Here is a 26,998-nt window from a genome sequence, read left to right on the forward strand (position 1 = left end):
GGGGAGAAGAAGCTGTTCAGAGGAGTGGGGTTGAATATTGCTTCCCCTATTAGATTCCTCATGGTAGAAGTTGGGATACCCACTGTCTGCAGGTTTTGCCCACTTTATTTTTTTATTACACAAAGTGAATAGCTGCTATTCACTTATATGGAAGTAAGAGATGACATACATGGATGAGCACAGTTCTTAAGAGGATAGTTAAACTGACAGTGCAGTAAATGTCATTGTGACTATTTTCATAGGCTAGTCAAATGTGCTTTAAACATTTTCATAACTGACAAGTCTATATACATAGTTTCTATTAAGATAGTAGGTTTTAGTTTACACAGATTATATTCCAACACATATTTTTTTTAAAAAAAGAATATTTAAGTCGCAATGGATCTAATATAAAGAATTTCCACATTTTTGGAAGGTGGACAGACAGAATTTTCTTTTTGCCAAATCTGACTATTTATACACATGCAAGTCCCCAAATCAAGCAATTATTTGTTTAATAACATGCCTCTTTTAAAAAGTGATAAAAATAATCTGAATATATTATCCTTCTAGCTTTGCCTTCACTGGCAGTAGGAGTGGGAAATTTCATTCCCATTTCTTCTAGCTTTGCCTTCACTGGCAGTAGGAGTGGGAAATTTCATTCCCATTTCTTCTTTGAACTTACCGGTACTTCAAGAGTATTCACCAGTGGCGTAGCGTGGGGGGTGCAGGGGGGCCCGGCCGCACCGGGCGCAACATCGGGGGGGGCGTGCTTGCACTCGCAGCTCTCTGCCCCTACCTGGCTCACTCACTCTCTCTCACTGCAGTGCTGGCTGTGCAAATCCGATCCGAGCCGCTGGGTCGCCGCCCACTGTGGAGGGGGTGGGTGCCAGGCGTGCGGTGCGGAGAGAGAGCGATGGACTATCTGGGGGAGGGACAGTGCAGTGGCCGCCCAGCGCAGCGCTGAGCGCGGGAGAGAACCACACCAGACCAGACCAGGCAGCAGCAAGAAGAAGCTGGCAGCGGCGGCAGGTTAGGGGTTAGGGGGCGCAAATTACTTGCCTTGCCCCGGGTTAGGGGGCGCAAATTACTTGCCTTGCCCCGGGTGCTGACAACCCACGCTACGCCGCTGGTATTCACAGAACCTTACTTTTCCATTTTTTGAATTTTAAATGTTTTCCTCTCCTTACTGTTTTATATTTTCCAATTTGAATTGTTGCTTTTAGCTTATGATTGCACATTTTAATTAAAGATTTTATTTTGAAATTTTGCGAGCTGTCATGGAAACCTACTTGAAGCATGGGGCAAAGATGGCTAAAACTAATAAAAATTATTTACTAGTTACTTTACAGTCTTGCTTGAGTACCTTTCTCGAACTTGTCCTCCTTTGATGAGTCCTAACTGATATATCATTTTCTGGTGCATTCCTTTTGTCCTTCAGAGTTCACACAGCTCAAATTCTCTTAGGCTGTGAGTAAATGCCATTGAACTCAATGGGACTTACTTCTAGAAAACATTAAATAATCCTGCTGTTATTCCTTCAGCTATTTCCAAATCCTCCTGTGCTTTTCGTGTACTGTCTACCTGGCTGTACTACCTCCCTTTCTGAGCTGATGGTGTGTGGTGTTGGAGAACCCTTTTACAGCAGTGTTGGAAGACTTCAACATCCATGCTGAGACTGTCTCCAATGGGCTGGCTTGGGCCTTCAAGGTTCAAGAGAGCTTCAGTTTTCTGTGAGAGGCTTATAGCATTGTATAAGCCTCTCTCCAGAGCACCCCGGAAGATTTCAATCTCCCATGGGGTTTCTGTCTACATGCTGTTGTCCATCACATAGGAAGAAGGAGTATGTTCTTAATGTATTTCACCTAACACCACATACCTTGAATAAGAATCAACATTAAAAGTTATTTCATAGTCCATACATACCATACAAACATTTAATAATAAATAAAAATATCTGCTTCCACTTAAAGCTAAGTAGAGGCAGGTATTTATTATATACCTAAATTTTATCACACTTTGTTTTAAAACCCAGATTTTGTCCAATTCTCAAAGCAGCAGCCCCCTAGCACATATTTTAGACAATTACAATTCTGCATTGTAGCTTTCGTAAATAGGAAACTGGTAAGAATGGCCCCTAAACTTTGAGAAAATAGTTTGAATATTTTTATAAATATCCTCAGAAACAAAGAAACAGCATGTGTATGCACATGCACAACATACTACTGAATGACTCTTAAAAACAAGAATACACTCAGGGGAATACACTCATAGTACCAAAACTAGATGGAAGATGGTCAAATGCATTTAACGCTTTATAACAAATATGGTTTAATGCTTTTTTTACCCAAAAGCAATTCCTCCAAGGGCCACATGCCAGTGGTTGACATGGCCAATGCATGTCAATGTGCACACACATTCCTAGAAAAACACTACACATACAGAACACTCAGACCTTCCCTGCCCCCGCACACACATTCCTTAGATATGTGGGCACACAGCCCACAAACATGTTCACACACCAAATGCACAGGGACAGATATGCACGGGCACACATTTTAACCCTCTCCACTCAAATGCTGGGGTAGGTGGAAATGCTGCCATTTATTCTTAAAGAGCAGGTACCAGACTCTTTCTCTGATCTTGAGTGTTCTGCTGCTTAGCACCAAGACTGAAGATAAAATCTCTCTCCCTGCCCTTTAGAAAAGATCTTTAGAGAAGTTAGTTCTTTAAAGAGTAGATAGAGCTCTATCTCCTGATCAGATTGAGAGATAAAGTTGGAGGTGCTGGAACTACTTCCTGTGCCTTGGCGGGCAAGATTCAGACCATGGGTTAATCACACTTTATGCACTTTTAAAGTTCAAATGCGGCATTTTGAGTATTTTTAAACATATCTGTAGCAATATTAAACCCTTGTTTGCACTAAGTATGGAGTTTAAAACTCATCACATCACCCTCACATGTATTAGGCGCTTATGAAATTAGCTGGTTTATTTGTATAAAATACTAGTTAGAGAATAAGAGCATATCACTTATGGCATTTTGATGGAAGACAGTTTTTTGTACTTGTTTTTTGTACTTGCTGCAACCACTGACAGTGTGATACTCTCACACTCCTAACTCCTTTAATCTTGTCGTTCAGAATAGGAGACCAGATTATGGTTTTCATTAAAGATGTCAAAGCATATGTACAGCGGCGTAGCGTGGGTTATCAGCACCCGGGGCAAGGCAAGTAATTTGCGCCCCCTAACCCGGGGCAAGGCAAATAATTTGCGCCCCCTAACCCGGGGCAAGGCAAGTACAGTAATTTACTCTCCCAAGCAGCAGCAGCAGCGAGGCTTCTCTTTCCCCCGCACTCTCCTGGAGCTGCCTCTTTTCTTTCCTTTTTTCCCTTTCTCCAAGGCTTTTCGCTTTCTCTCCTTAATTGATTCCTCCTCCACACCGCAGCGTTTCCTAGCTGCTTCCCCCCCCCCTTCCCCTCTCTCTCCTCCTCGCTCTGCTTGCCTTGCCCTGCACCGGCAGCAGCAGGCGCAGCCAGACCCCCGCCAGCCAGCCCGCCCGCCCGCCCACCCGGCTTCCTCTCCTTTTTTTGCCCGCGGCAGAAGGCTTCACTCTCCCCCTTCCGCGACCTCCTCGCCAAGCCGAGCGAGCGCGGGCTCCCTAACCCATGGATTTTAGTAGGGGCAGAGAGCTGCTAGTGCGAGCGCGCCCCCCGCCCATGTTGCGGCCGATGCGGCCGGCCCCCCTGGCACCCCCCACGCTACGCCACTGCATATGTAAGAACATGACACCAAAGTCAGAGAAACACAACCCCAATAGTAAATCATTAATATTAAATAAGTAGGTTGGGGCTTTCAATACTTTAAGGAGGGCCACAATGATGCCCTCTAAGACACATATTAAAAAAGGAGAGCTTCATTTTACATCAGATATTTTCACATCTCACAACACTACCCACAAGTTCAGCCAATGTTTTGAAACCTTTGGGAGTAAGAGATTTCAGAAAAAATTGCTTACCTTTTCCATAGAAAAACTTTCTATAGTAATATGCACCAAGATCAATGTGCTCGATGATATAACGTTTCACTTTCTCCCTGTGGATTGGTTGATTCTCCCTGGGTACTTCCAGCACCGAAACACCGGCATTCGTGCAATGTGAACTTAGCGAAGACTCAAAAGAACAACTATCTCCTGCACAAAAAGAAGCTGAGTTTGCCCTAGAGAGCGCAATCCGCCTATCACCTTCCCCACCAGTTTCATTCCTGAAATAAGGACAGTTCAGTACTAGGTCATTACTTTTCCCATCACCTTCATCAGCATCTAAGTTCTCTTTTGAATTGAGATCCTCTTTACTCCCCATAGGAGATTCACAGCTTCCAAGCTGTCCGGCTACTGTTGAAGTTTGTGATGCAGCAGATGCCCCAGTGGTTATATTTTTTCTTTTCCCCACATTAATTCTGGTAACCATTGCTTCATTAATGTTAAACAGAATGCTCTGGACATCATAATGTGCAAAACACTTCTGACAATTCCAAGCATGAACATTTTTATCAAGTCTACTTTCTTCTAGTTCAGATGAGAATTTAAGAGTTTCATGTTCACTTTTAGCAGTCCGCAATTTTCTAAAGAGTGACGTTTCTACAGATTCTGACTTCAATCTCCATTTGAAAGATTTGTCCCGGTCTCTGCCAATTAGCAGGGCACTATCCATGTAGTCAAGTCCAGAAATTCTTACAAATTCTCCTCTGGAAATCTGTGCTGCAGCATGCAGGCTTGGAGAAATTGTCGGATCGCAGTGAAAAAATTCAGGAAATCCAAATGGCATGTGTGTTTTATGCTCAAAGTTTTCCACCCTGTAGCCTCGAAGCATTGCAAAAAAATTCTCACCAGATAAACCCTGTCTGTCAATTGATGAAGTGCTTCCATATTCCCTATGGAGAGATGCTCCTGTATTTGGATTAACAGCATTCTGGTCTAGTACATCCTCTGTGTCAATGTCACTGATTGTAACATCACTGTTGCTTCTTTGTCTTATAGGGTGAAGCCCTCTGTGTGGTGAATGGAGAAAAATGTCTCCTAATGCATACTTTGCCTCTGCAAATTCTATATCAAGGGGTTCTTTTTGCTGCCCCTCATTCTGGTCACCATTTGCTGACCCAGCACCGTCATAACTAACTTGAGGTCTACTTTCCCATGTAGCTTTGCTTAATTCCTTGGTACAATCTTTCTTAGGAGGCCATTCAGATACTCTGGCTCGGACACCCATCTTAGGCATAGCTGGGGTACCATTGGAAGGGTTGCTGCTTTCACCTTTGTTGGTTGCGCTTAAAGAAGAAGGAGGGCCCATATTACCATTTAGAGCCTTAAATTTTCTTGCAAAATAGTCATCAGACTGCATAATTCTTGCTGATTCCTTAAACTTTAAGGAAGTTCTGCTGGATTTGTGTTTTTCTTCCTGTGATGTGTGATCACTCATATCCAAGCAATGGGAAGGGAATGCAAAGCCTTATATTCAAGAGCAGTGCTGTTGGCCTGCCATTTCCATTATTTATGAAGTGAGGTAAGAAAGAGTTACAGTGTCTGTGCGTATCAAAAGATCTTTCAGGTTGTCATTCCAGAAGGTAGTTCAGTAGGACTCATTTCTGGGTCTGCATTTTATAACTTCGGATCAAGATCAAGTTGATAGCAATTCACTTTTACTCCACATACCTGTCAACCAAAAGGGAAGAAGAAATCAATTAACACATCATCTATTCAAAATGCAGAGCCTTACTCTAAAACACCACCAGAATCAGAACCATCTCCTATACATAAGAAATCAATTTAAACAAAGAAGAAATCCATTTGGACTGATTTATGTCCCAATATGACACATTCAAAATTATAAAAAGGTATAAACAATTATCTTCCATATCAGGGTACCGCAATATTGGCCCTTCTAGCTGTGACAAGCTGCCATCTCATGAGTTTAGTAGCCCTGAGGCAACTTTGTATATTCAGCTATTTGTAGTTCAAAATGCACATTTTAGAGAGCCCCACAATAATCTTTTAGTAGTAGCATAAGGGTGGGATACAACAGAACAAACTTTAAAGAAATATCCAATCACTTATATTTCACACAAACCAGGTTTGCACATCACACTAAACCAAACCTTGGGAGAAGTCACTGCGGCCTCCAGCTCCTCCGCAGATGTGCTTCCTGAAGCCAGTTTCCAGAAGTCCCACAACGGAAGGAGAAAAAAGAGTGGTGATGCACAGGGGCAAGGTAGGCTTTGCTTCTGTTTTTTGGTCCTACGCTCTGGTGTGAGCCAACTGAGTCACACCACAGGGAGAGATGAAAAAACATCCATCTTTTGGTCCCATGTTCTGGCAGGGCCAGAGCACAGAAGCCAGAATGGGACATCCAGGATTGGGATCAGAAGGCGTCAATCCAGGATGTCTCACATAAAATGGGACAGTTGCACCATATATGATTCAGGAAAGGAGAATACAAACTTTTGATTTTTAAATCCCAGTCCATTTCCTATGAAAATGTCTAAAAAAGACTTATTGCTAGTCTTCTCCAACATTTCAGAAGCATTATGTACTACAAAAGTATACATATACAACTACCTGCAGCTAAGAAGTTTTGTAATGTACATAGTCTTCTGGCGTCAGTAGCAGAGGAAGCTACTAGATTCAAAACCTTGTTCACCTTGAAAGAATACCAAATGGCCTTCAGACACAATTGCTAAGGCAAACCATGGCTTAGACCCAGGTGACATGGTGGCAGCAGAACTAAGGCAGGAGCAATACAGCTGCAACCTTTGGCCTGGAAATATGCACATTTAGTTGTTTGTGATAAATCATGTTTTGGCTTAGCATTATGTGTGGCATGCTCACTATTTTTTTTAGTTACATAGCTCTTTTAATGGCTATCTGGAATAGAAAGATTTGGGAGTATACAGGTAGAAGCAAATTAAAATTATAGTCTTCAACTTAATGGGTTTCCGTTTATATTATGTAACAAAAAGGTTTCTTCTTCTTTCGGAAACACTATTACATTAAATTATCTTAGTGATTAAAATTATTTTACAGACAGAGAATAAAAGTACAATGAATATTACATAATGAATTGATACTGTGTAACATACATTCACTACATATAAAATTATATCAGTACATACTACAGACCCAAGAATATCCAGCTAAATATAAAGTAAAATAAAATGATTGCACCTAAGACTTAACTGGGAAGCACACAGTTGCTGAATAACCTGTACTACAACACCCTCCCCAGACAAAACTACTGGAGTACAATCTAATAATTAGAACACAAAAGATGAAGGGGTAGAGTAGTAGACCATGACATCAACTTATCTGCTTCACAGAATCAAATGTTTGGAAACACATCTAAACTAGCCCACTAGAACTTCAGAAATTCTAAATAAATGTCTGCTGATAAAGGAACAGCAAGGGAGAATACATTTTAAAATTAAATCCACGAATGAGAATCCATTTCTAAGAATGCACAAAATAAGAGAAATCCTTCCCTGCCAACCTGACAAGACAAATCTAGATCTGTAAACATACAAAATTATGAGCCATTATAACACCTAGCAATTCCTAGAGTTCCCTGGGAAGAGTGATTCAAAGAATTGCAGTTGCTTATGGAAACAGAGGTCTCCTAACAACTCTCAGCACCCTTAACAAATGACTTTTCCCAGGATTCTTTGGGGGATGCCATAACTGTTTAAAGTGGCACGATACTGTTTTAAATGTATAGTGCAGGTGGGGCTATAGATCTGTTAAGAAGCAGCTTTCTAAAAAGAACTATCATGCTCATGACAAAACAATAAAGGGGCAAAACTTGCAAGGAAGGATCCTTAGTGTTGAGAGACCTTTGCTGAATATAGGGACTGCTCACTGGTTCACTTTTAAGATCTGTCAAATTGGTGGGATTCACAGACAGAGACTTCAAAGTACAGTGGTCTCCACTTTATGGATCTCCCTCTCAAGGGATGTGCTGTGTTCAAAAAGACAAACACCTGTTTCATGTGGTTTTTAACACATGTTATTTTATTGTATATACTTTTTATTGCTGTGGCTTTGGAAACTATTCTGTACTGCTGAATTATATTTTACTGTATTCTTGCTTGTTTGTTTCTGCAATTTAATGTTTGAAACATCATGTTACATTATTGCAATTTTATGTTTATATTGTAGTACCCTGCCTTGAATAGACTTAATTCTAAGCAAATAGCTACGTGGAAAGGTAATGGTGGACTATTAAGTCCTGTGTGAAGCCTTCAGCCAATGAAAAGCAAGGTCTCAGTTGCAGTAAAGTGTTCTAGTGGGGAAACAACCTTTATTTCACTTCAAGGCAGGGTGGGTGCAGAGATTTACTGGAGTCCTGTTATCACGCATCCTCCAAAATTTTAAACTACAGACTATCAGGCTACATATTTCCTAGCTAATTTGTTCAGATTGTATTCAAAATTGCTGTACATCTTTGCTTCAAAATTTAAAAAAGGCAGTGCACAAACAGCAAACTTCCTGTTTAAAATTACATTCATTTAACTGTGTAAATCCCCTGTTCATAAACTATGAATAGGGATGGTTATGCGATCTATAAGCTTCAACTTCAACCACTAATGTAAAGAGTTAAGAAGTTTTTAGGACTCAAAATAGATGCACCTATTTTGCAGCTAATTTCCCCAAACTATTCTAAAATCAATTTTGCCAGCAATGTAGCCTCAACACAATGAGCTGATCTCTGTAAAAGAACATTTCCTTCCGTTCATACAGCAAGCATCCTGCAAATAAACAATTTCCCATTCTGCTAACTGATTGCTTTTGTTTACATACAGGAAACACAACTGGCAGCAAGAGCAGAAAGTGTTTCATTTCCTATCATACTGATGTGTACATGAAGCAGGTATTACAGTAGCAGGTACTGCTACGTTTGATGTCTTGTTTCAGAAGAAGCATGCTGATTAATGGCAATGTATTTGAGGACACAGAATGCTGCACTGGGGTGGGGGGGCGATATTTAACCTACCCATTAAAAACTTCACTTATTTCATTTGCAAGAGGGACAAAATAATACAAAATATACTGCAGTATAATAATAATAATTTATTATTTGTATTATGCAGATGAGGGAACCTAAGCCTCCCTCACTTTACCTCTCCACTTTCCATTGCTTCAAGAAGACCTTCTAGGCCAGGCCGACAAATGCCTGAAGAAACAAAGTATGGTGGCGGAGGGCGGGAGGAAAGACAAGGTACCCTTCCCTATTTGCACTCATTTTTAATATAAAAAGCAGCCTTTCATGCTCTCACTCCAATTTAATGTGGCGGCCCGAGTCACATCTAGTGCTGATAACACATCTAAATCGAGCATTTCCTTGCTTCCCATTAGCCCTCAAACTATTCTTACCATAGTGAGGACAAACAACTGTAAGGATTTACAAGGATTCTTAACTTTGTCATGTCCCTTATAATCCAAAGCATCTTTAAATGGTCAGTCAGCCAACAGCTCAGGAACTGAATAAAGTCAATAGATGCATACCAAGGCTGAGTTCAGAGCAGGAACTGGGTATGCAGAAAGGTCTGCTGGACACCTGAGAACCATGGACACTGTGGCAAGCTGCATTTAACAGTGACGGGAACACCGTAAAGCATACACATGAGGAGTTCTGCCATAGTGGCTCATGTTTAAGAATTCTTTAACATGGATTCACTCAAATACTTGGCTTGTCCTCTCTCACCTCTCTTACCTAGTCCTTTCTACAATGTATTTCAGTTCCTTAATTTCACAATATGTATAACCTGACCTGTAGTGTGCAGCTGTTATCTGTTCTATATGAACTTCTTTCTTCTGCCTGTGGTCCATCTGTTCTCTGTTTGTGATGGCCTTGATTCACTATTCTCCCCTAGGCAGGACATGAATACAACATCACACTCCCCCCACTTGTGCTTTCCAGCAACTGACATTCAGGGCCATATTGCCTCCAATACTGGAGGAGGCAACTAATAGCCTTATTCTCCATGAACTTTTCTTTTAAAGGTGAGTAGTTTAGTGGAAATCACTACATCTTGTGGGAACAATTTCCAGTTTAACTGAATTAAGTACTTTTTTTCATCTGTCATAAATCTTCCAACATGCAGCTTCATTGGATGGCCCCCACTCTAGTATTGTGAGGGGATGGCAACTTCTGTCCATCCACTTTTTCCTACAACTCTGTCATGTCCAAATGTTGTAATCTTTCCTCATAGGAGAGTTGTTCCAATCCCTTGATCATTTTGGCTGCCTTAATCTGAACCTTCTCCAACTCTACGTCTTTTTTTGAGGTATGAAGACCAGAACTGAACACAGTATTCCAAGTGTGATTTCATGACAGATTTGTATAATGGCATTATGATACTAATTGTTTTCTTTTCAATCCTTTTCCTAATTATCACTAACATGAAATTCACATTTCTATAGTTAAGTTGACATCTTCATTGAGTTATCCACTACAACTCCAAGATCACTTTACTGCTCAAACCACTGCAAAGTCACATATCTGTGAAGTTAGGCTTTTTGTTCCAGTGTGCATCACTTTACATTTTCTTACATTTAATCACATCTAATGCCCATTACTCAGTTTGGAGATTTCATTTTGGATTCCTCAAAATCCCTTTTTATTTTAACCATAAGACTAATCCTTACACAAATCACACTGATTCTTCATCAGCAAAACTTGTTCCTCAAGACTTGCTCAGTAATTTCCAGGAATAGATGTTAAACTAACCAGATTGCCATTTCTCAGATCACTCCTGGATCCTGCCTCCCTCTTTTAAAGTTGCATTGGCCTCTTTCCAGTCCTCAAGTATAGAGGCTGATCTTACAGACAAATTACACTGGGTTATATCCAATAGTGTTGATCAGCTGACAGCAAGGCTTCTGTCAGAAGAATGGAGAGAATTGTTTTTTTCACAATTCCCCTCCACATTCCCCTTAAATTTGCTCAAGCTGACCCCTCCAGAGCAATTTTGGAGGAACTTGGGAGCTGCAGGGAGGAGTGGGGTTCACTGAAAATTGTTTTTCTCCCCATTCTTCTGATAGATGTTTTACTATCAGCTGAGCAACACAGTTGGATATCTTCTAACAAAAGTATAGCTCATAAACAAGTTCATATTTGAGTTCTTTAAGAACTCTTGGGTGGATGTCATCTGTCCTTACATAGTTGCCTATCTCACTTGTCTTGACTTGTCATCACTGAGGCTGAAATGCTTCATCAGCTGAGGCCCCCCCCCCCGTCCCCTAACATGCTTGGGCAGTGCCACAATCACAAGACAACTTTAATCAGAAATATAAGGAATGATAAATATATGAATCAAGTACACTGACTGTTGCAATTGACCTGAAAAAGAGTTACAACAGTTGAATATTTAGTCGTGGTAACTGCAAGATTTGGGCCAAAATCTTGCCTCGAAATCTTCTAGAACATAGATGGTCATTATTGAATCAAGTAGCATTGTGAAAGCCATTAGTTAAGGATTTATGGTAAAGCTTCTAGAAAGAAGCTGGTCAAGATCTCAAGCAGGCTACTAAGATTCAACACAGTAAGCACATCTCAGTAAATAATCATTCTACCATTCCCTATGTTTTTGAAGTCCAGGCTGTGAGCACTAATAGCCAAAAACAGCATAATCCACACATAACATTGATATATTAGTGGGCTTGGGAGAGCCCAAGTTGCTCAGAAGTACAAAAATGCTTAGGAGATAAAAACCAAGAGGGAAACACAAAATAATCCAATGAGAACTACGCTTACTCAATGGCCAATAAATACTGACTGATAGTTGAAGGGAAGGGTAGAAAACCAGAGGAGACATGAATTGAGTTGTGTTATCATGCATTGGAGCATGGATGAGTGATAGTAACAGTGAACAGAACTCGCAAAGCTACAACATTTTGCTTCAGATCTCTTGTGTATTACAAACAAGCACTGCACCATTGACAGCTCATTTGTATTAATCATAGTCTGAATATGTGAGTGTCTATGTAGAGAATTATTACTAAGCACAATTACATAAAAGAATAAATTGAAAGTTTGTGAGAACATACAAAATAATCCTGTAGATGCCTTTCCTTTCAGTGACTTACTATATTGTTATAGACAGAAGGGGGGGGGATCTGTACTGTGTGTAGTTGAAACTAAGTGACCTTGATCTAGCTGCTCAAGCATCAAACTACCTTTGTTGGATAGGCAGAAGTAGAATAACTTTCCAACTGCCACAGCTTGTGATGAAAATACGCAATCTGCAGCTGTTCAACTACACTACCTACCAAAATCAAGTGAATGCTAAAAATGCACACACACCAGTACTTAATGTTATTTTTAAAAGCAGCTGTTATTTTGAAATGTCATTAACTCCTATAGTATTTATGCTATGCTTTAGAAAAAGCTATTTACAACTATAATTGTTGCTTTTAAGATGGAAGCAAGTGATTAAATCACACCATGTGAAACATATATAGAACACATCATCTTCTCACTGAAGTTTTTTTGAAGGCCATACTAAATAAATCTATTTAAGGCAAATATCTATCATGATCATTTTAACGAAGCTTATAAATTTCTTATACATTAATGAACTAATTTCAAGGTTCCACAATACAGGTTACAATTCTGACTACACTGGGCTTATATATATGAGCAATTCACTGGGAACATTTATGCAAGCAACCCTGGATGTAGCATGCAACCATTCATATAGTTGCAATGGCATTTGTGCCAGAGACATTTCCACTAAACGGTGTCCTCAGTAGCAATAAGAAATAATGTGTTAACAAATGGTAGACCTTACTATAGGTTACTATGTGTTATAAGACCTTTTAAAGGGGATTATTTATTACACTTTTAACAAATACTATTCTTTAGGGTTTTCACAACTTCACTCCTATCTACGTTGAACTTTTACAATACATATTCTGAAAAATATTTTAAACAAAATCTGTAAATACTTTGTTTTGCATGCTATTCCATCTATGAAAACCCCTGATTCTACTTTATTCCCACCTCTTAAAATTCTTGTCTCACCACAATGCTGTCTACATCTTATCCATCCATGCACTTCCTTGCCAGTCCCCTCTCCAACCCCCATATGTGGCCAACTCTGGAAATTGTATATTAACATCACATTTGTTTTCCCTCTTTTAAACAAAGCACCACTCAACACAATCATTTGTAGTGGTACAGCTGGTATACGAAGCCCATGGAGGACAATTGTACTGCTGGTCAAACAGCAAATGTGTTAGCTTACCTCAAATGGCTCAGCAAGAATAATCTTCTTGCTGGAATGTTGCTTAGAGGTTACAGTAGAAAAATGAAACCATGTACTGTATTTGCATGTAAGCCACAATTGAGATTTCAGTAGGACAGAGTTTATTTCCATGTTAGTGAAAGATGTTTGAATAAATTGTCTAAACCAAGATGCAATACATTAATGGCAGGGTCCATCATCTGGTGATAAAATCAGCCTCATTAGGAAGTTGAAAGAGCAAGTGATGACTCAACAGCTTACTTTAACTCTGTCTAGGAACTTGGTTTAATTTTCATCTTACTTATCAATGAAATTAAATTCTACCTCTAGGTTTCTCTCCTATCCTTTTATTTTCACTCCTCAACTTCCCAACAAAGCTTTCTTCCCAACTTTGAAGCTTTAGTGGTGAGTGGAGGTCATCCAGACAAGTGTGTGGTTATGTCTGCCACCTCCAAAATTGTAAGGAATGATGGAAATTAGCAGCTGCATTGCCAAAATGTCTGATGAGCCTTGGCCACACAGGGCCAAACCAACAACCCCCACACTGGTTCTTCCTGCTTTGGAACAGGAATGGAATGCACTGGGGAGGGCTGGATGCTATTTTCTGAAGGCACTCAGAGTGTTTTCAAACCAGCAGTGCCAAACCTGGTACACTTCCTACTGGTCTTTTCTTTGAAAAATACCTGTTGGATTATTGTCCAGAGAGAAGAGGGCTGGAGGCTTGATTGGGTGGTGTGTGTCTAGTAGCTAGACTTATTTGGCTTGGTGAGCAACGCCAACCAAAAATGGTAGACCCCTGTCCTTTACACATTCCAACCATGTAGATGCTGACACTATTACAACGACCTAAACCCACTGCTCTTTATCAAGCCACATATATCTGGAGAGGTGCCTTATTTTCAGTACTGTAAGTCTCAAGCTGGAAGCTTACTGATTAGATCAATTGTGCCCCTTGTGCTAAGGCTGACAAGAGCATTCTCTCTGAATGCTTCACTACCCAGACAATCCATTGTTTCTCTGACCTGCCTTAAATACTTCCAGATCAGGCCTGATCAACAGCCAGATGTTGGTCTTATTTCCATTTGGCTGTAGTCTACCTCTAGTTGCCTCTGCTTGTCAGCTTGCAAATACTTTCTCACTTCCCTGCTTTTTCCCCTCTGAGTCTTCCAAATTTCTTGCCCACCTACCTTCCAGGCAGTTCACTGCTTGACTGCAACCCTGCTTCAGCCTCTCTAAATGGAATAAATTGACCTCCCTATGCTGTGTTCATTTGATATCTACATCTTAAAATGTTCCTAGAACCTTCTGTAATACTCCACAGATATCTGTTCTATTCAGTCCTCATCTTGCTAGGACTTTCCACATGCCATGCTGTTTTGCAACAAATATAAAGGGATAAATCCTAAACATACAAGCTATTTCAATGAAGTTTCTTCTAATTTCAACACAAATTGAGCCCAGTACTCTATTCTGCATCTCTAATAAATAAAGGAAGACATACTGCTTATGGGTCACTGATATTTAAATACAATTATGTATGTGGGTATTCAATTCTAATCAGAACATTCTTATTGTATCTGTATTTTTCTTCCCTATACCATAACTTCATTCTCCAGCTCTCCATTTTCTGGATGCTTTGCCACACTGGTATTTGAAAAGCTAAAAAGGCACAAAAGAAGCACTAAATACTGTACTATGATCCTATGCAGCAGAAGGTATGCCCACATTGCCAGACCAACACTTCTCTCCGTAAACTGCTCCCAACTTTGCTGCTACAATGACCAGCTGGAGATACTATAGAACACTTCTCATGTTAATAAATGTTCAAAGTCACCTAACATGACTATTTATTTATTATACATGTTTTATTCATGTTGAACAGCTGTCAGTTGTAGGGGTTCTTTTTCTTCTTACTACAGTTCTTACTACAGAATACTTATGCAGGAGTGTGTGACTATACAGAGTGGTTCACACTGTGTAGACAGTGAAGTACATGTTATGATATTCTTGTGAGGAAACTGGTAAAATGTGGGTTGAACGAGGTGGATTTGTAGCTGGCTGACTCAACCCAAAGAGTACTCATTAATGGTTCCTTGTCAACTGGGGAAAAAGTGACAAGTGGGGTGCCACACTGTTCTGTCCTGGGCCCATTATTGTTTAACGTCTTTATAAATGACTTGGATGAAGGAATTGAGGGGATGCTCATCAAATTTGCAGATGACACCAAACTGCGAGGGGTAACTAATGCTGCAGAAGACAGAATCAGAATTCAAAATGACCATAACAGATTGGAGAACTGGACACAAGCTAACAAAATAAATTTCAATAGGGACAAATGTAAGGTCCTACACTTAGGCAGGAAGAACCAGATGCACAAGCTTAACTTGAGTCAACAGTGTGATGCAGCAGCAAAAAAACTAACACTATACTAGGCTGCATCAACAGAAGTACAGTGTCCAGATCAAAGGAAGCAATTGTTGCTGTTGTTTAGTCGTATCCGACTCTTCATGACCCCATGGACCAGAGCACGCCAGGCACTTCTGTCCTCCACTGCCTCCCGCAGTATGGACAGACTCATGCTGGTAGCTTCGAGAATACCATCCAACCATCTCATCCTCTGTCGTCCCCTTCTCCTTGTGCCCTCCATCTTTCCCAGCATCAGGGTCTTTTCCAGGGAGTCTTCTCTTCCCATGAGGTGACCAAAGTATTGGAGCCTCAACTTCACGATCTGTCCTTCCAGTGAGCACTCAGGGCTGATTTCCTTAAGAATGGATAGGTTTGATCTTCTTGCAGTCCATGGGACTCTCAAGAGTCTCCTCCAGCACCATAATTCAAAAGCATCAATTCTTCGGCGATCAGCCTTCTTTATGGTCCAGCTCTCACTTCCATACATCACTACTGGGAAAACCATAGCTTTTACTATACGGACCTTTGTTGGCAAGGTGATGTCTCTACTTTTTAGGATGCTGTCTAGGTTTGTCATTGCAAGGAAGCAATTATGCCTTGGTCAAGCCACACTTGGAATACTGTGTCCAATTCTGGGCACCACAATTTAAGAAGGATGTTGAGAAGCTGGAATGTGTGTAGAGGAGGGCAACCAAGATGATCAAGGGTCTGGAAATGAAGCCTTACAAGGAGTGCTTGAAGGAGCTGGATATGTTTAGCCTGGAAAAGAGGAGACTAAGAGGAGATATGATAGCCATCTTCAAATATCTTAAGAGCTGTCACATGTAAGAGGGAACATGCTTGTTTTCTCCTGTTCTGGAGGGTAGGACTCGAACCAATGGCTTCAAGTTACATGAAAGAAGATTCTGACTAAACATTTGGAAAAAGTTTCTGACAGTAACAGCTTTTCAACAGTGGAACCCCATAAGAGGTGGTGGACTTTCCTTCATTGGAAGTTTTAAAGCAGAGGTTGGATGGCCATATGTCATGGATGCTTTAGCTGAGATTCCTGCATTGCAGGGGGTTGGACAAGATGACCCTTGGGTCCCTTCCACCTCTATGATTATAATTCTCACCCAATTAAAGAAAGTCAAATAACTACAAGAGTTTGGAAGAACAATCCTACCCCCCCCCCCATTCACTGACTGGAGGAGGCGCTGGTGAAGAGCTGCACTTGTAGATAGGCACATCTGCTGCACAGCCCCCTGCTGCACACTGGCAGATACTTCTATGAGCATAGTTCTACTGCTGGCAGTAGACAATGGTAGGCCCTGAGATGGTTCATTCCAGGCGTGGGGTAGAGGCAGTCTTCAATCTGAAACCTTCAGGATCATAATCATCAACAATGCCAGTTTGGAACTGGCATAATTAATTATCCTGCATTGGTTATTTTTTATTTTTTGGAGGGGGGCATTTTATTAAAAGGAGATCCACCAAGGACAGACAAAAAAACTTGTCCAACCCTGTCCAGCACAACCTTGGAAACACTTCTTCCTCTACTGTTACTAGAAGTATTTACACAGGAGCAAATAAACATCTACTCAATTAGTTGGGGGGACTTTTTACTTCATCAGTAAGTTTTAAAATCAATTCTTCCACAACTTTTTGTAAATGCTGCATTTATTTAATTTAGTGCCATCAATGTACATGGGGCAGACATTTCAAAACTCTGATTAAACAAGTGTTTCTCACACATCAAAATAGCTTGACAAAATATTCTAACTAATAAAAATTCAAAGAAAACTGAAAAGATAGGAGTTTGCAAGATTGAAATTATGTTAATGAATTACAAAAGTACAGGTAGGCAACTTTTATTCCAGAAATTTATTCCGTTGCAAATTAACAGATGATGTCAAATATTCTGAGTGTCTTCTATAAAAGCCAAATGAGCTGATTACTTACAAGACACCTGCCAATCAACCCTGACAAATCCAGAAACATGGACCTGGATACACAAACCTAACTAAAGTGCATGAATAAGAGCACAGAAAATGTAAGTAGCTTTTACAAACAGAATGTAAACAATTTGACTTATTGTAGTCATGTTATAAAGCATACCAAGTGAGTAGATTATACTCTAACCCTCTGTCAGGTCTAGGGATAGACATGACACTGAAGTACATTTTATAATGAGGCCAAATCATACATGTAAAGTAACATCCATCAAGACAATTTCAGTTCTAACATTCAATGATGGAATTTCCAATGTGAGAAACAACAAGCAGAAGCAGAAGTGGCCAACTATTTCAATCTACTTCTTGTAGCATCAACCTACAAGAAAAGCCTACTACTGGGTAACAGACAACATTAGTCACAGCCTGCATAAACCAACCAACCAACCAACCAACCAAATAAATAAATAAATAAATATTTACTCCAGTCTTGAAACTTATGCAACTCAAACCTGTGGATGCTTAGAAGTAACTCCCACTAACAGCAGTTGGACTTTCTCCCTAAGAAGCATGCCTAGGGTTAGGGCAGAGCAATTAAAACTGGAGCTAGGATGGCACTGACCAGTCAATTGACCACTACAACTGCAGCCCTATAGCTCCCTGACAGCCAGAGTAGAAGACATGAGGCAATAATCCTCTGCTTTTAGCTGTGCCAACTCCAAGCTGACACAGCAGAGGAGCCCATATTAGGCCCCTTGTCAGGAAATGGGGCAGTTTTGAATACACTGAATTGGACACTTCACAACTTTAATACCTCATTTGGGGGCTTTATTATGGCTGCCAGGGGCAGGAACATTGCGCTTGGTCAGAGTGTACAATGGGGGCCTCCACAGTGGCAAAGCTTACCCCATAGCAGAGCCGAGAAAACTTATGCCTTATTCTAACCCCTTCCTCTTGAAGACAGGAGTGCCTAGCGTGCTCTGGTCCATGGGGTCACGAAGAGTCGGACACGACTAAACGACTAAACAACAACAACAACAAACCCCTTCCAGTATCAAATATTGGGATTTAAGATTCTTCACTAGGCCTACAGAGGAACTCCCAAGAATGCTTATTAGGAAATTCTATTGAAATTGACAAGACTTCCTTCCAAGTGAATATTCAGAATCATAATATTGGAAGTAATGAATGATGAAGTGTGCCTAAGCCATGCGTCTCTCCTGAGGGTGAGGCGGCGGGTGGACTGCCTGCAAGCTCTGCACTGCTTTTTTGAGCAGCGCAGGGCTTGCGTCTGCCCACCACCTCAGCCACCTTATAGCTGAGGGGGAGGCTGCGGAGAGGCTTCACGCAGCGCGCCCTGCCTTGGCTCGCCCCGCCCCCATGGGCGGTTCACTTTGCACCCAGCTGCAGTGCGCGTGCGCCGCACCAGGCACCCAAATGGCTAGCTACACTGCTACTTAGACCATCTATACAATTTTTTTCAAAACTGAATACGTATATTATCTCATTAAGTTCAAAGCAGTAAGAGACAGCTACTACAGCAAACACAAGTCAATGGTTAAGATTTTGCTGGGATCCATTTTAATTTATATGAACACTCAGAGTAAGCCAACAATTCTGAAGCCAAACTGTGTTTTTAATGTCCTTAAAGTTGCATTATTGGAATAATTCCATCTGTAATTATTTCTTAGGTAGCAAGCAGTTTTTTCATTGGGGTCCTGCATTTCATGTTTTCCATCAACAATAGTTCAGAAAACAGCACAGATAAATGATAACCATAATGAGCCCAATAGCCTTCCTAAATCCAAATTTGGCAGCTCTACATTTCAATCCTCTGTATTGATATGCAGTCTAAGGGTGCTGATACCCGGGGGGTGGGAGGGGGACATTTTTACTCTTCAGAGCATGACCCAAGTAGAAGACAGGCCACAACAACAGAGCAGTCTCTATTTCATACTGTGCTCCTATGAATGGAGAGAAGCATATCTACGCTACTTGCACAGTCACCTAGTTCATAGGAAGAAAAACATCGTGCACTAATAAAGAATTGTTCTATGGCCACATTTTGTACAAACAAAATACAAGTGTATTAGCTACACAGAAGCTAATGAAACGTGACTTGGAGTAGCATCATTTTGGCCAAAATTAACAACAAAAACACAAAACTAGAGAAAATATTGATTTGTTTATATTAAATCAGTTAAAGAGGTTATACCAGTTTCAAAGAGAATGTAAAGCAATGCAATTTATCAATATATGCATCAATTATAAAGCAGCCCTTTTCATGGAAAAAATATGTTCAAAGCTTTTTCTGAGCATCGTTTACCACAGAATTATAGAAATTGCAAACTGTACATATAGCACTTCTGTAAAGAAGAATGTCAAAACAAAACTGCCAAGAACGGAACTGCTTAAATTTGGTTCTACTGTAGTTCCATTTACTATAAAACAGATCAGGACACTAGCATTTTATAAGCAGCAAGTGCTAGGATATAACCTAGCAAAGTCAGAAGCCAGCTCTGAACTGTACTGTACTTTCTGGACGATACAAGAAAGCCATCTAGTGTTAAGATTTAGGAATGAAAATGGAACACAAAAATAAGGTAAAAGAATTCACAGCAATCTTTTCCTTAGCAAGAATCTTTACTACAAAAATATAGATATCTGTTTTCAAACAATGTTTTGCCAAAAACCAACCCTATAAAAATAGGATAACCATGCTGCAAGTATTCAAAGGTATCTTCTAACATACATTAAAAATGTAGCTTACAAACTCACTTTATATGTTAATAGGTGCATTAGATAATTATCAGCTTCAGAGCAGTCTACTGTCAAAATAAAGCAGTGAGCTAGCTACCCATAACAGTGGAAAGCCCTGCAAATGTTGTTAAACCAAAATCCATAAAATAATGGTAAAAGTTTTCCACAAAACTACAAAGGCACTTGTGTTCCATTAAATGCAGCATAAGACAAAACATTAAAAAGGAGAAAGCTTTCTTTTAAAAAATGAATTGGTGGTCATGCTTCAGACTCGAAGAAAAACAAGGGGGTGGGGAGGGGAGAAAACACACAGGACATCGTTTGCCATTTGCTATACACAAAAATCAAACTGCTGAAAAATCATTTAGCTGGAACAGACAATAACCGTATTCTAGCACCTACGATTGATGTACATACATTTGTTTTTCAAAACCAAAGGGAAGAGAAGATTGCCCCATTACCTCCCTTTCCGATATGCCCATTTGGGGGAAGGGGAGCGTTATAAAAACATCCCAGCAATTAGCACACAGCATTCCTTAAAAAGTTAAACTAAACTTGAGGTGCCGGTTTTAGATAACTGTCCAGCGAAATGACGTCGGCAGCCCAACAGATACCACCGTTGTGCCAACCCATGCCCTAGTCCAAGCAGAACCATTTGTTTTGCAAAACTTATAAATAAATACAGTAGATGAAATCAAGCGATGTATGGCAATGCTACAGCAGGCACAAAAGCTGCGCGCCAGAGAGGCGAACTCTGTGCTGGGCGGGCGGGGGGGGGGGAAGGCGAATTCCGACCCCAAGCCCCTCTCCCCCCCCCGTGCTATTTTTCCACCCACGGGAGTGGGGGTGGCTAAGCAGAGATCCCTGAGGGAGGGAGGAAAAGGCAACTCCCTCCTGCCTTCGCCTCCTCACCTATTCCCAGGCCAGAATAACCTCCTCCAACTTTCCATCTTGACTGCCTGTCTGTCTCTCTCTCGGAGGGGAGGGGAGAGGAAGAAAGTAACGTGAGGAACCTTTGCACCATCTGCAGCAAGTGCATGAAGAAAGTGTCGCTTCCCCAACCCCCCACCAGAAACCACACACACACACACACACACACACACACAAAGAGAGAGCGAGAGTTCCTGGTGCCGTGGAGAACTAATCCCCAAAAGCCCTCCATTAATTCCTCCCTCTTTCTCTTCCACCAAGGGGCGGAGGGGGAGGGGATGGCACCGACCTGCCCCTCCTCGGAAGACCCGCTTTCCCCTCAGCCGGACTGAAGGAGCCGCTTCTGCCCCTCAGTCTCGAACCCAGCCGGCTCGGCTCCCCTTCCAGACTCCCTCACCACTTTCTGAGGAGAACCGACGCGAGAGAGACCCGGCGGCAGCGGCAGCGGCGGCGGCTCCCTTACCTCCTTTCCACACCCCAGCTGCTCCCAGGCGAAGGAGCTCCGTCCGGTTACCTTCCTCTCCCCCCTCGAAACCAACTGGCGGACTGACTGACTGACTGACTGGCGGAGCGTCTCTCCCTCAAAGGGCGGCGGGGAGGGGAAGGAGGGGGGGCGACCCGAGCGAGCGCCGCGCGCGCCGCCCGTCCGCTTTAGCCGGCGCAGCTGCCCGCGCGAGGCAAGCTCCGGCTCGGTCCGTCTCAGCCGCCGGATAGGCTGGGGAGGAAAGGAGCTCAGCTTCGCTGCGAGGCGCGGCTACGCCTCCCTGGCTCCTCATTGGCTGAGGCCGCCCCTCGGAGGGCGCCCTGACGCCCCATTGGACAGGGAGGATGCCTCTTGTGGGGGGGGGGAGGACGCCCCGCCTGCGTATTAGCAGGCGATCCCACCTTCTGCTGTTCCCCTCTCTCTCTCCCTCTCTCTCTCTGTAATTGTCTTCCTTGCCTTATAGAGCCCGCTGAGATCCGCAGCCGCCGCTCTTTCCTTTCCTTCCCCCCCCCCCCCCGTTTCCCAGGCGGCGCGCGGGGCGGGTTCCTAAAGTTCTGCCTCTTAGGACAGCTCCGCTGGGGAAAGTCTCTAAGCTGGGGGAGGAGGCCGGCGGGAAGCCCGGAGCGAAGCAGCTCGCCGCCAGAGAGAGAGACTGTAACCAGCCTTGCGCGCTGCGTCTCGGATCCGGTGGGATTCCTCATAGCGCGGCTCTGGGCGGCCAAAGGGGTTTTTTAAATGCGAATATGAAACCTACGTTGGCCAGGACGCCGATTTGCACCGCAAACTCCTCTCTTGCGTGGACGGCGATCGGACCTTGACCCGAGTCGCTGTTTAAGCGGGGGGGGGGGTGAAAAGAAAAGCGGCCATCGGTAAACTTTAATAAACGTGCCTGCCTCTAAAACTCCGGTGGGGACTCCGTAGCCCCTACAGGGCGCATAGGGCAGCCCTTTGCAGGGGCGGGGAGCATCCTCGAAGCATTCAATGGCATCTCGGTTTCAAGACCCTGGACAACTCCATCGTTGTAAAGCGTTGCCATTTCGTGCTCTCTTTCTGGGGCAGGTGGTGTCTTCGCAGCGAAATCAGAATCACAGAATTGTAAGGGACCGTGAGGGTCAGGTGTGCCAACTTGAATAAAATAGGGGGAAGGGACGTAAGCCCCGCCCCGAAAAATCGATCACATGACACTGTGCACATTTATATGGCAATGCCCTTCAATTTGGAGGGGCAGCCTCCTCAAATATTTTATTGGGCGGCCAATCCCCCTCAGCTCCTAGGAGTTGGCTCCTATGGTACAGGAATCTTTTGCCCAACCCTGAGATTAAGAGTCTCGTGTTCAGTTCACTGAGCTATCCCAGCTGAGTGCCAAAACGCACAAACTACCTCAAAGTCTATTTAAAACCGTAATGTACACATCTGTGGTAGCCACTGTAAAACAGTGGAAATGAAAAAAACGAGAGACAGACAGCATGTAGGGACAGCTCTTTAGAAGCAGGAAGTAAAATTGCACCATGAGTTTTTATTTGAGAAGACAAAATAAATTACATATCTCTCAAACGTATGATGATAAAAGCTACTCTCAGAGTAACTTCTGTTCTGAAAACCTTATGCTTACAAATTTGCTGTTGTTGGGTATGTAAAGCAACCTGCCCATCTCTCTAATGAGAAGCATTTTGCTGACTTCTTACATTATTTCTTATTAAAACATCCACCATAAGAAAAATCTGATTTGACCAGGTCTGGGTACTGATACTTGATAGGAATGCATGGAATGCAGAGACACAGAGAGTTGTGCAGCTCATTCTGAAGGAATTATGTACCAGGTACCCAGATACAGGAAGGTCATCCTGGGAAGAAAGAAGTCGTCAACATTGATTCTGACCGTGCAGTTGTACTCAGAAATAAATCTGAGTTTCATGGGGCTTACTCCCAAGTAAGTGTGTGCAGGATTGCAGCCCAAAGCACAGTTCCCTTGTTGCACTTTGCCTTGAGGACAGGCACAGGGTTTTCAGTAAAGTGCAGTTGTACTATAGCCCTATTATTCCCTCTAAAATTTAGAATAGTGCATTAAAGTTTTGGAAACAATAATTTTAAGACTTAATGCAGTTTCCAGAAGAAGTGCACTTTCATCTTTTTATATATATGAAAAATATTAGCCCCATAAATTCAAACAGGTGTACTCCAGGGGAAAGACGTTATGACTTCAGTATGCTCTGAAAAGATATTTAATTGATTCTTTTGGGGTGTTTCCCATTAGAAGGTGTTATTTTCTTGGCTTCATCTCTTCAGCCCCCTTGGATAAAAAGAATTTGAGAAGAGAAGAAGAGTTTGGATTTGATATCCCACTTTATCACTACCCTAAGGAGTCTTAAAGTGGCTAACATTCTCCTTTCCCTTCCTCCCCCACCAAAAACACTCTGTGAGGTGAGTGAGGCTGAGAGACTTCAGAGAAGTCTGACTAGCCCAAGTTCACCCAGAGCTGCATGTGGAAGAGCGGAGACGCAAACCCGGTTCCTCAGATTATGAGTCTACTGCTCTTAACCACTACACCACACTGGCTCTCAGTGAGAGGCCCGCCTCACAGGAATACATGGTCTTGATCTTCCTAAAGTTGACTCAGAATTCATCCACTAGGTGAAATCATGTCTAGAGATGGGCAGTTGCAAGAGTCCAGGCAGTATAGTAGGCAAGATATCATTCAATTTAATAAAAGTGCTACTGCCGCCAACTCTTTTAATCATAACTGTGACATGACAGTAATGAACTCAGAGATAAAGTAGGTACTACAATACCCAGAGTTTTTGCAATAGAAAAGCAGCCCCAAGATATCCTGCCTTGTAGTGCTCTCTGATTTTATTAATTTTATTTTAAGTTTATGGATATTGTTCATGTATTTTGTTGTGGAAATCATCTGAAGTGGGTTTTTTGTACTTATTGTGTATGTAAGCCACTTTGAGATCTTTGAGATAGTAAAGTGATCTATGATGTCTTTTTTTTAAAAAAAAAAAAAGGCTGCAATTTTGAGCAAAAGAATGGTAGAGGGAATGAGTGCTTAACCCCTCCCCATGATGATTTTTAGTTTAAAATCACACACACAAATACCCTTTTTCACAAATACACATATGGAAGCAGAGGGAGAGAAGCTGGGAGGGGAAAAAAATACTTGGCAGGGAAAAGGTTACACATAGGCAAAGTGCTCCTCTGCTCAAAAACACAATCTCCTGAGGCTGTTTTCATTACAAAACTCATCAGGCCTTCATTACATACATTTTCGTGTAGTGCATAGTCTTTCCCTCAAAGTTTCAATTGCTCACTAGGAAGGTATGGGGATTAACCATTCAGTAACCCTAGTTTTCACATGGCTTGGAAACAAGCAACAGACTGACATTTACAAGAATTCCCTTGTCTTGTAAATTTCAGTTTTACTGCTAACCTTATTGAAACAGAGCAGGCAGACACAATGAAAATGCCACATGCTCAAGGTTGCTCTAAAATACTCAACCAATCAAGTTTACATTTTAACCTTAATATATCTGCTGTTGGGTTGCTGTTGTTGTTTTTACCCCAGCTGCTCATGTTCATGTTTTTGTGTTGCATTAGGTTTTAATTAATTTGTTGCCTATATTACTGAAGACAATCCTGGCATCTGCTTTGATGAAGAGTGGCCTAGAAATGTTTTAAATAAGTAAAACATCACACACAACCTGAGTGCATTCCTCAACTGTTTAATCAAATCCATTAATTTTTTCCTAGGCAATCTTTGTTTCAAATTGTATACAACATTACCTAGTGTAGATAGTTGCCTCTCTCTCTCTCTCTCCATATATAAAAAAGAATCCTGTGTTTATTTATTGATTTTTACAAATGTAATTATAAACGAGTATTTTAATTGATTAAATGAAGGTGGCATTCTGTTGAGTCATTAGGTAGCTACTCCCCAGCGAGTGCTATCTGAAAGTGCACTCTTTTATAAACTCAGGGTAGACTCATATATCCATCTATGATACAAAGGTTTGTGGAGAATTTGTACATGGTGCATATATTGTCAAAATATATACACTGCACATATATGCACAATGTTAAATTGCTATGGCACTGAATGGCTGGTTTTAGTAGTGCCACATAGAGACTACAGTATTAAACAGTATATGAATAGTGTTTTTTAAAAAAACAAACAAAAAACCAGACAAGTAATAGTGTGGTGTTGACTAGCACATTATCAACATTGATAATGCTCACGCTCGTTTTTGCATTGTGTGGGCCACACATAGTTTTAGTGTATCTGAATTGTTTTAGTAAATATTTTGAGAGCTGCATTGAAAGCACAACTGCAGTATAAAGGTGAAACACCTGCTTTTAAAACAAAAGGAAACAAGATTTGATAGTCATCTTCAAACATCACAAGGGCCACCACAAGCTTGTTTTCTCCTGCAGGACCTGAACCAATCGATTCAAGTTACAAGAAAGGAGATTACAACTAAACATCAGGACTCCCTTGGAAGGTAGTGGACTCCCCATTGAAGGTTTTAAGCTGCCATGCATGCCTTAGTTGAGATTCCTGCATTGCAAGGGGCTGGACCTCAGGGTCCCTTCAAACTCTACAATACTATGTTTCTAAGTGGGACCTGCACTTGTTGCAGTGCGGGATGCTCCCATTGAGTGCTCCAGCCAGCCAGTGAGTCGTGGCCTCTTTGAGGACATTCTGTTACTCACCCTGCCATCCTGGGCTTCTTTGGGAGGAAGAGCATGATATAAATTATGCAAACAAACAAATACCCATTTTTTACCAGCATCCCTTCAATAGACACTCAGTATTCAATGTCCACTCAGCACACTCTACTCTCATTAGACTGGGAGGGGGCCTTCTTCCTCCATAGGGCCTTTCTAATGTACTTTTCTGCTTCTGCAAACCTTGAGGTTCCCCCAAATCCGTTGGCACCTACCTCTTGTGCATAGATGGTTTTTGGCTATGTAAGAATTAGCAACCGAAGAACTAAATCGTTACCGGTGTACTATATAAACTACCTTTTGCTTGGTAGATGGATGTAAATTCTCCTTAAAGGCAGGTAGGTGGAATCTATATTACTTCTGCCTTTTAAAGACTGTTCATGCCGAACAATTGAAGGTACACCTATATTTCTTCTTGTCGTGCTATCTCCGGTACCCAGAGTCCCACATTACACCTACAAAGCATTCTGGCTGTGTTTGAAGCCTTT

At 41.7% G+C, this 26,998-nt stretch overlaps 1 protein-coding gene across 6 annotated transcripts in view; it reads right to left on the bottom strand.

The window, feature by feature from the left end:
• SIPA1L2 (signal induced proliferation associated 1 like 2) overlaps window positions 1-21,996 on the bottom strand; it is a 76,183-nt gene extending 54,187 nt beyond the window's left edge. For 3 of the 6 annotated variants that reach the window (XM_080998459.1, XM_080998458.1, XM_080998456.1), the window contains exons 1-2: window positions 21,765-21,995; window positions 3,997-5,688 (exon numbers count right to left, since the gene is read on the bottom strand). In XM_080998459.1, coding sequence (XP_080854585.1) covers window positions 3,997-5,455 — 1,459 coding nt within the window. In that variant the 5' untranslated portion in view covers window positions 5,456-5,688; window positions 21,765-21,995. Of the gene's footprint in view, window positions 1-3,996; window positions 5,689-21,590; window positions 21,685-21,764 lie in introns of those variants that run through there. The other 3 variants (XM_080998461.1, XM_080998460.1, XM_080998457.1) reach the window with 3 other exon arrangements.
• Between the last annotated feature and the right edge of the window lie 5,002 nt (window positions 21,997-26,998).

This window comes from Podarcis pityusensis, assembly GCF_964106645.2.
Source record: "Podarcis pityusensis genome assembly, chromosome: 3".
Classification (NCBI taxonomy): Eukaryota; Metazoa; Chordata; class Lepidosauria; order Squamata; family Lacertidae; genus Podarcis; species Podarcis pityusensis.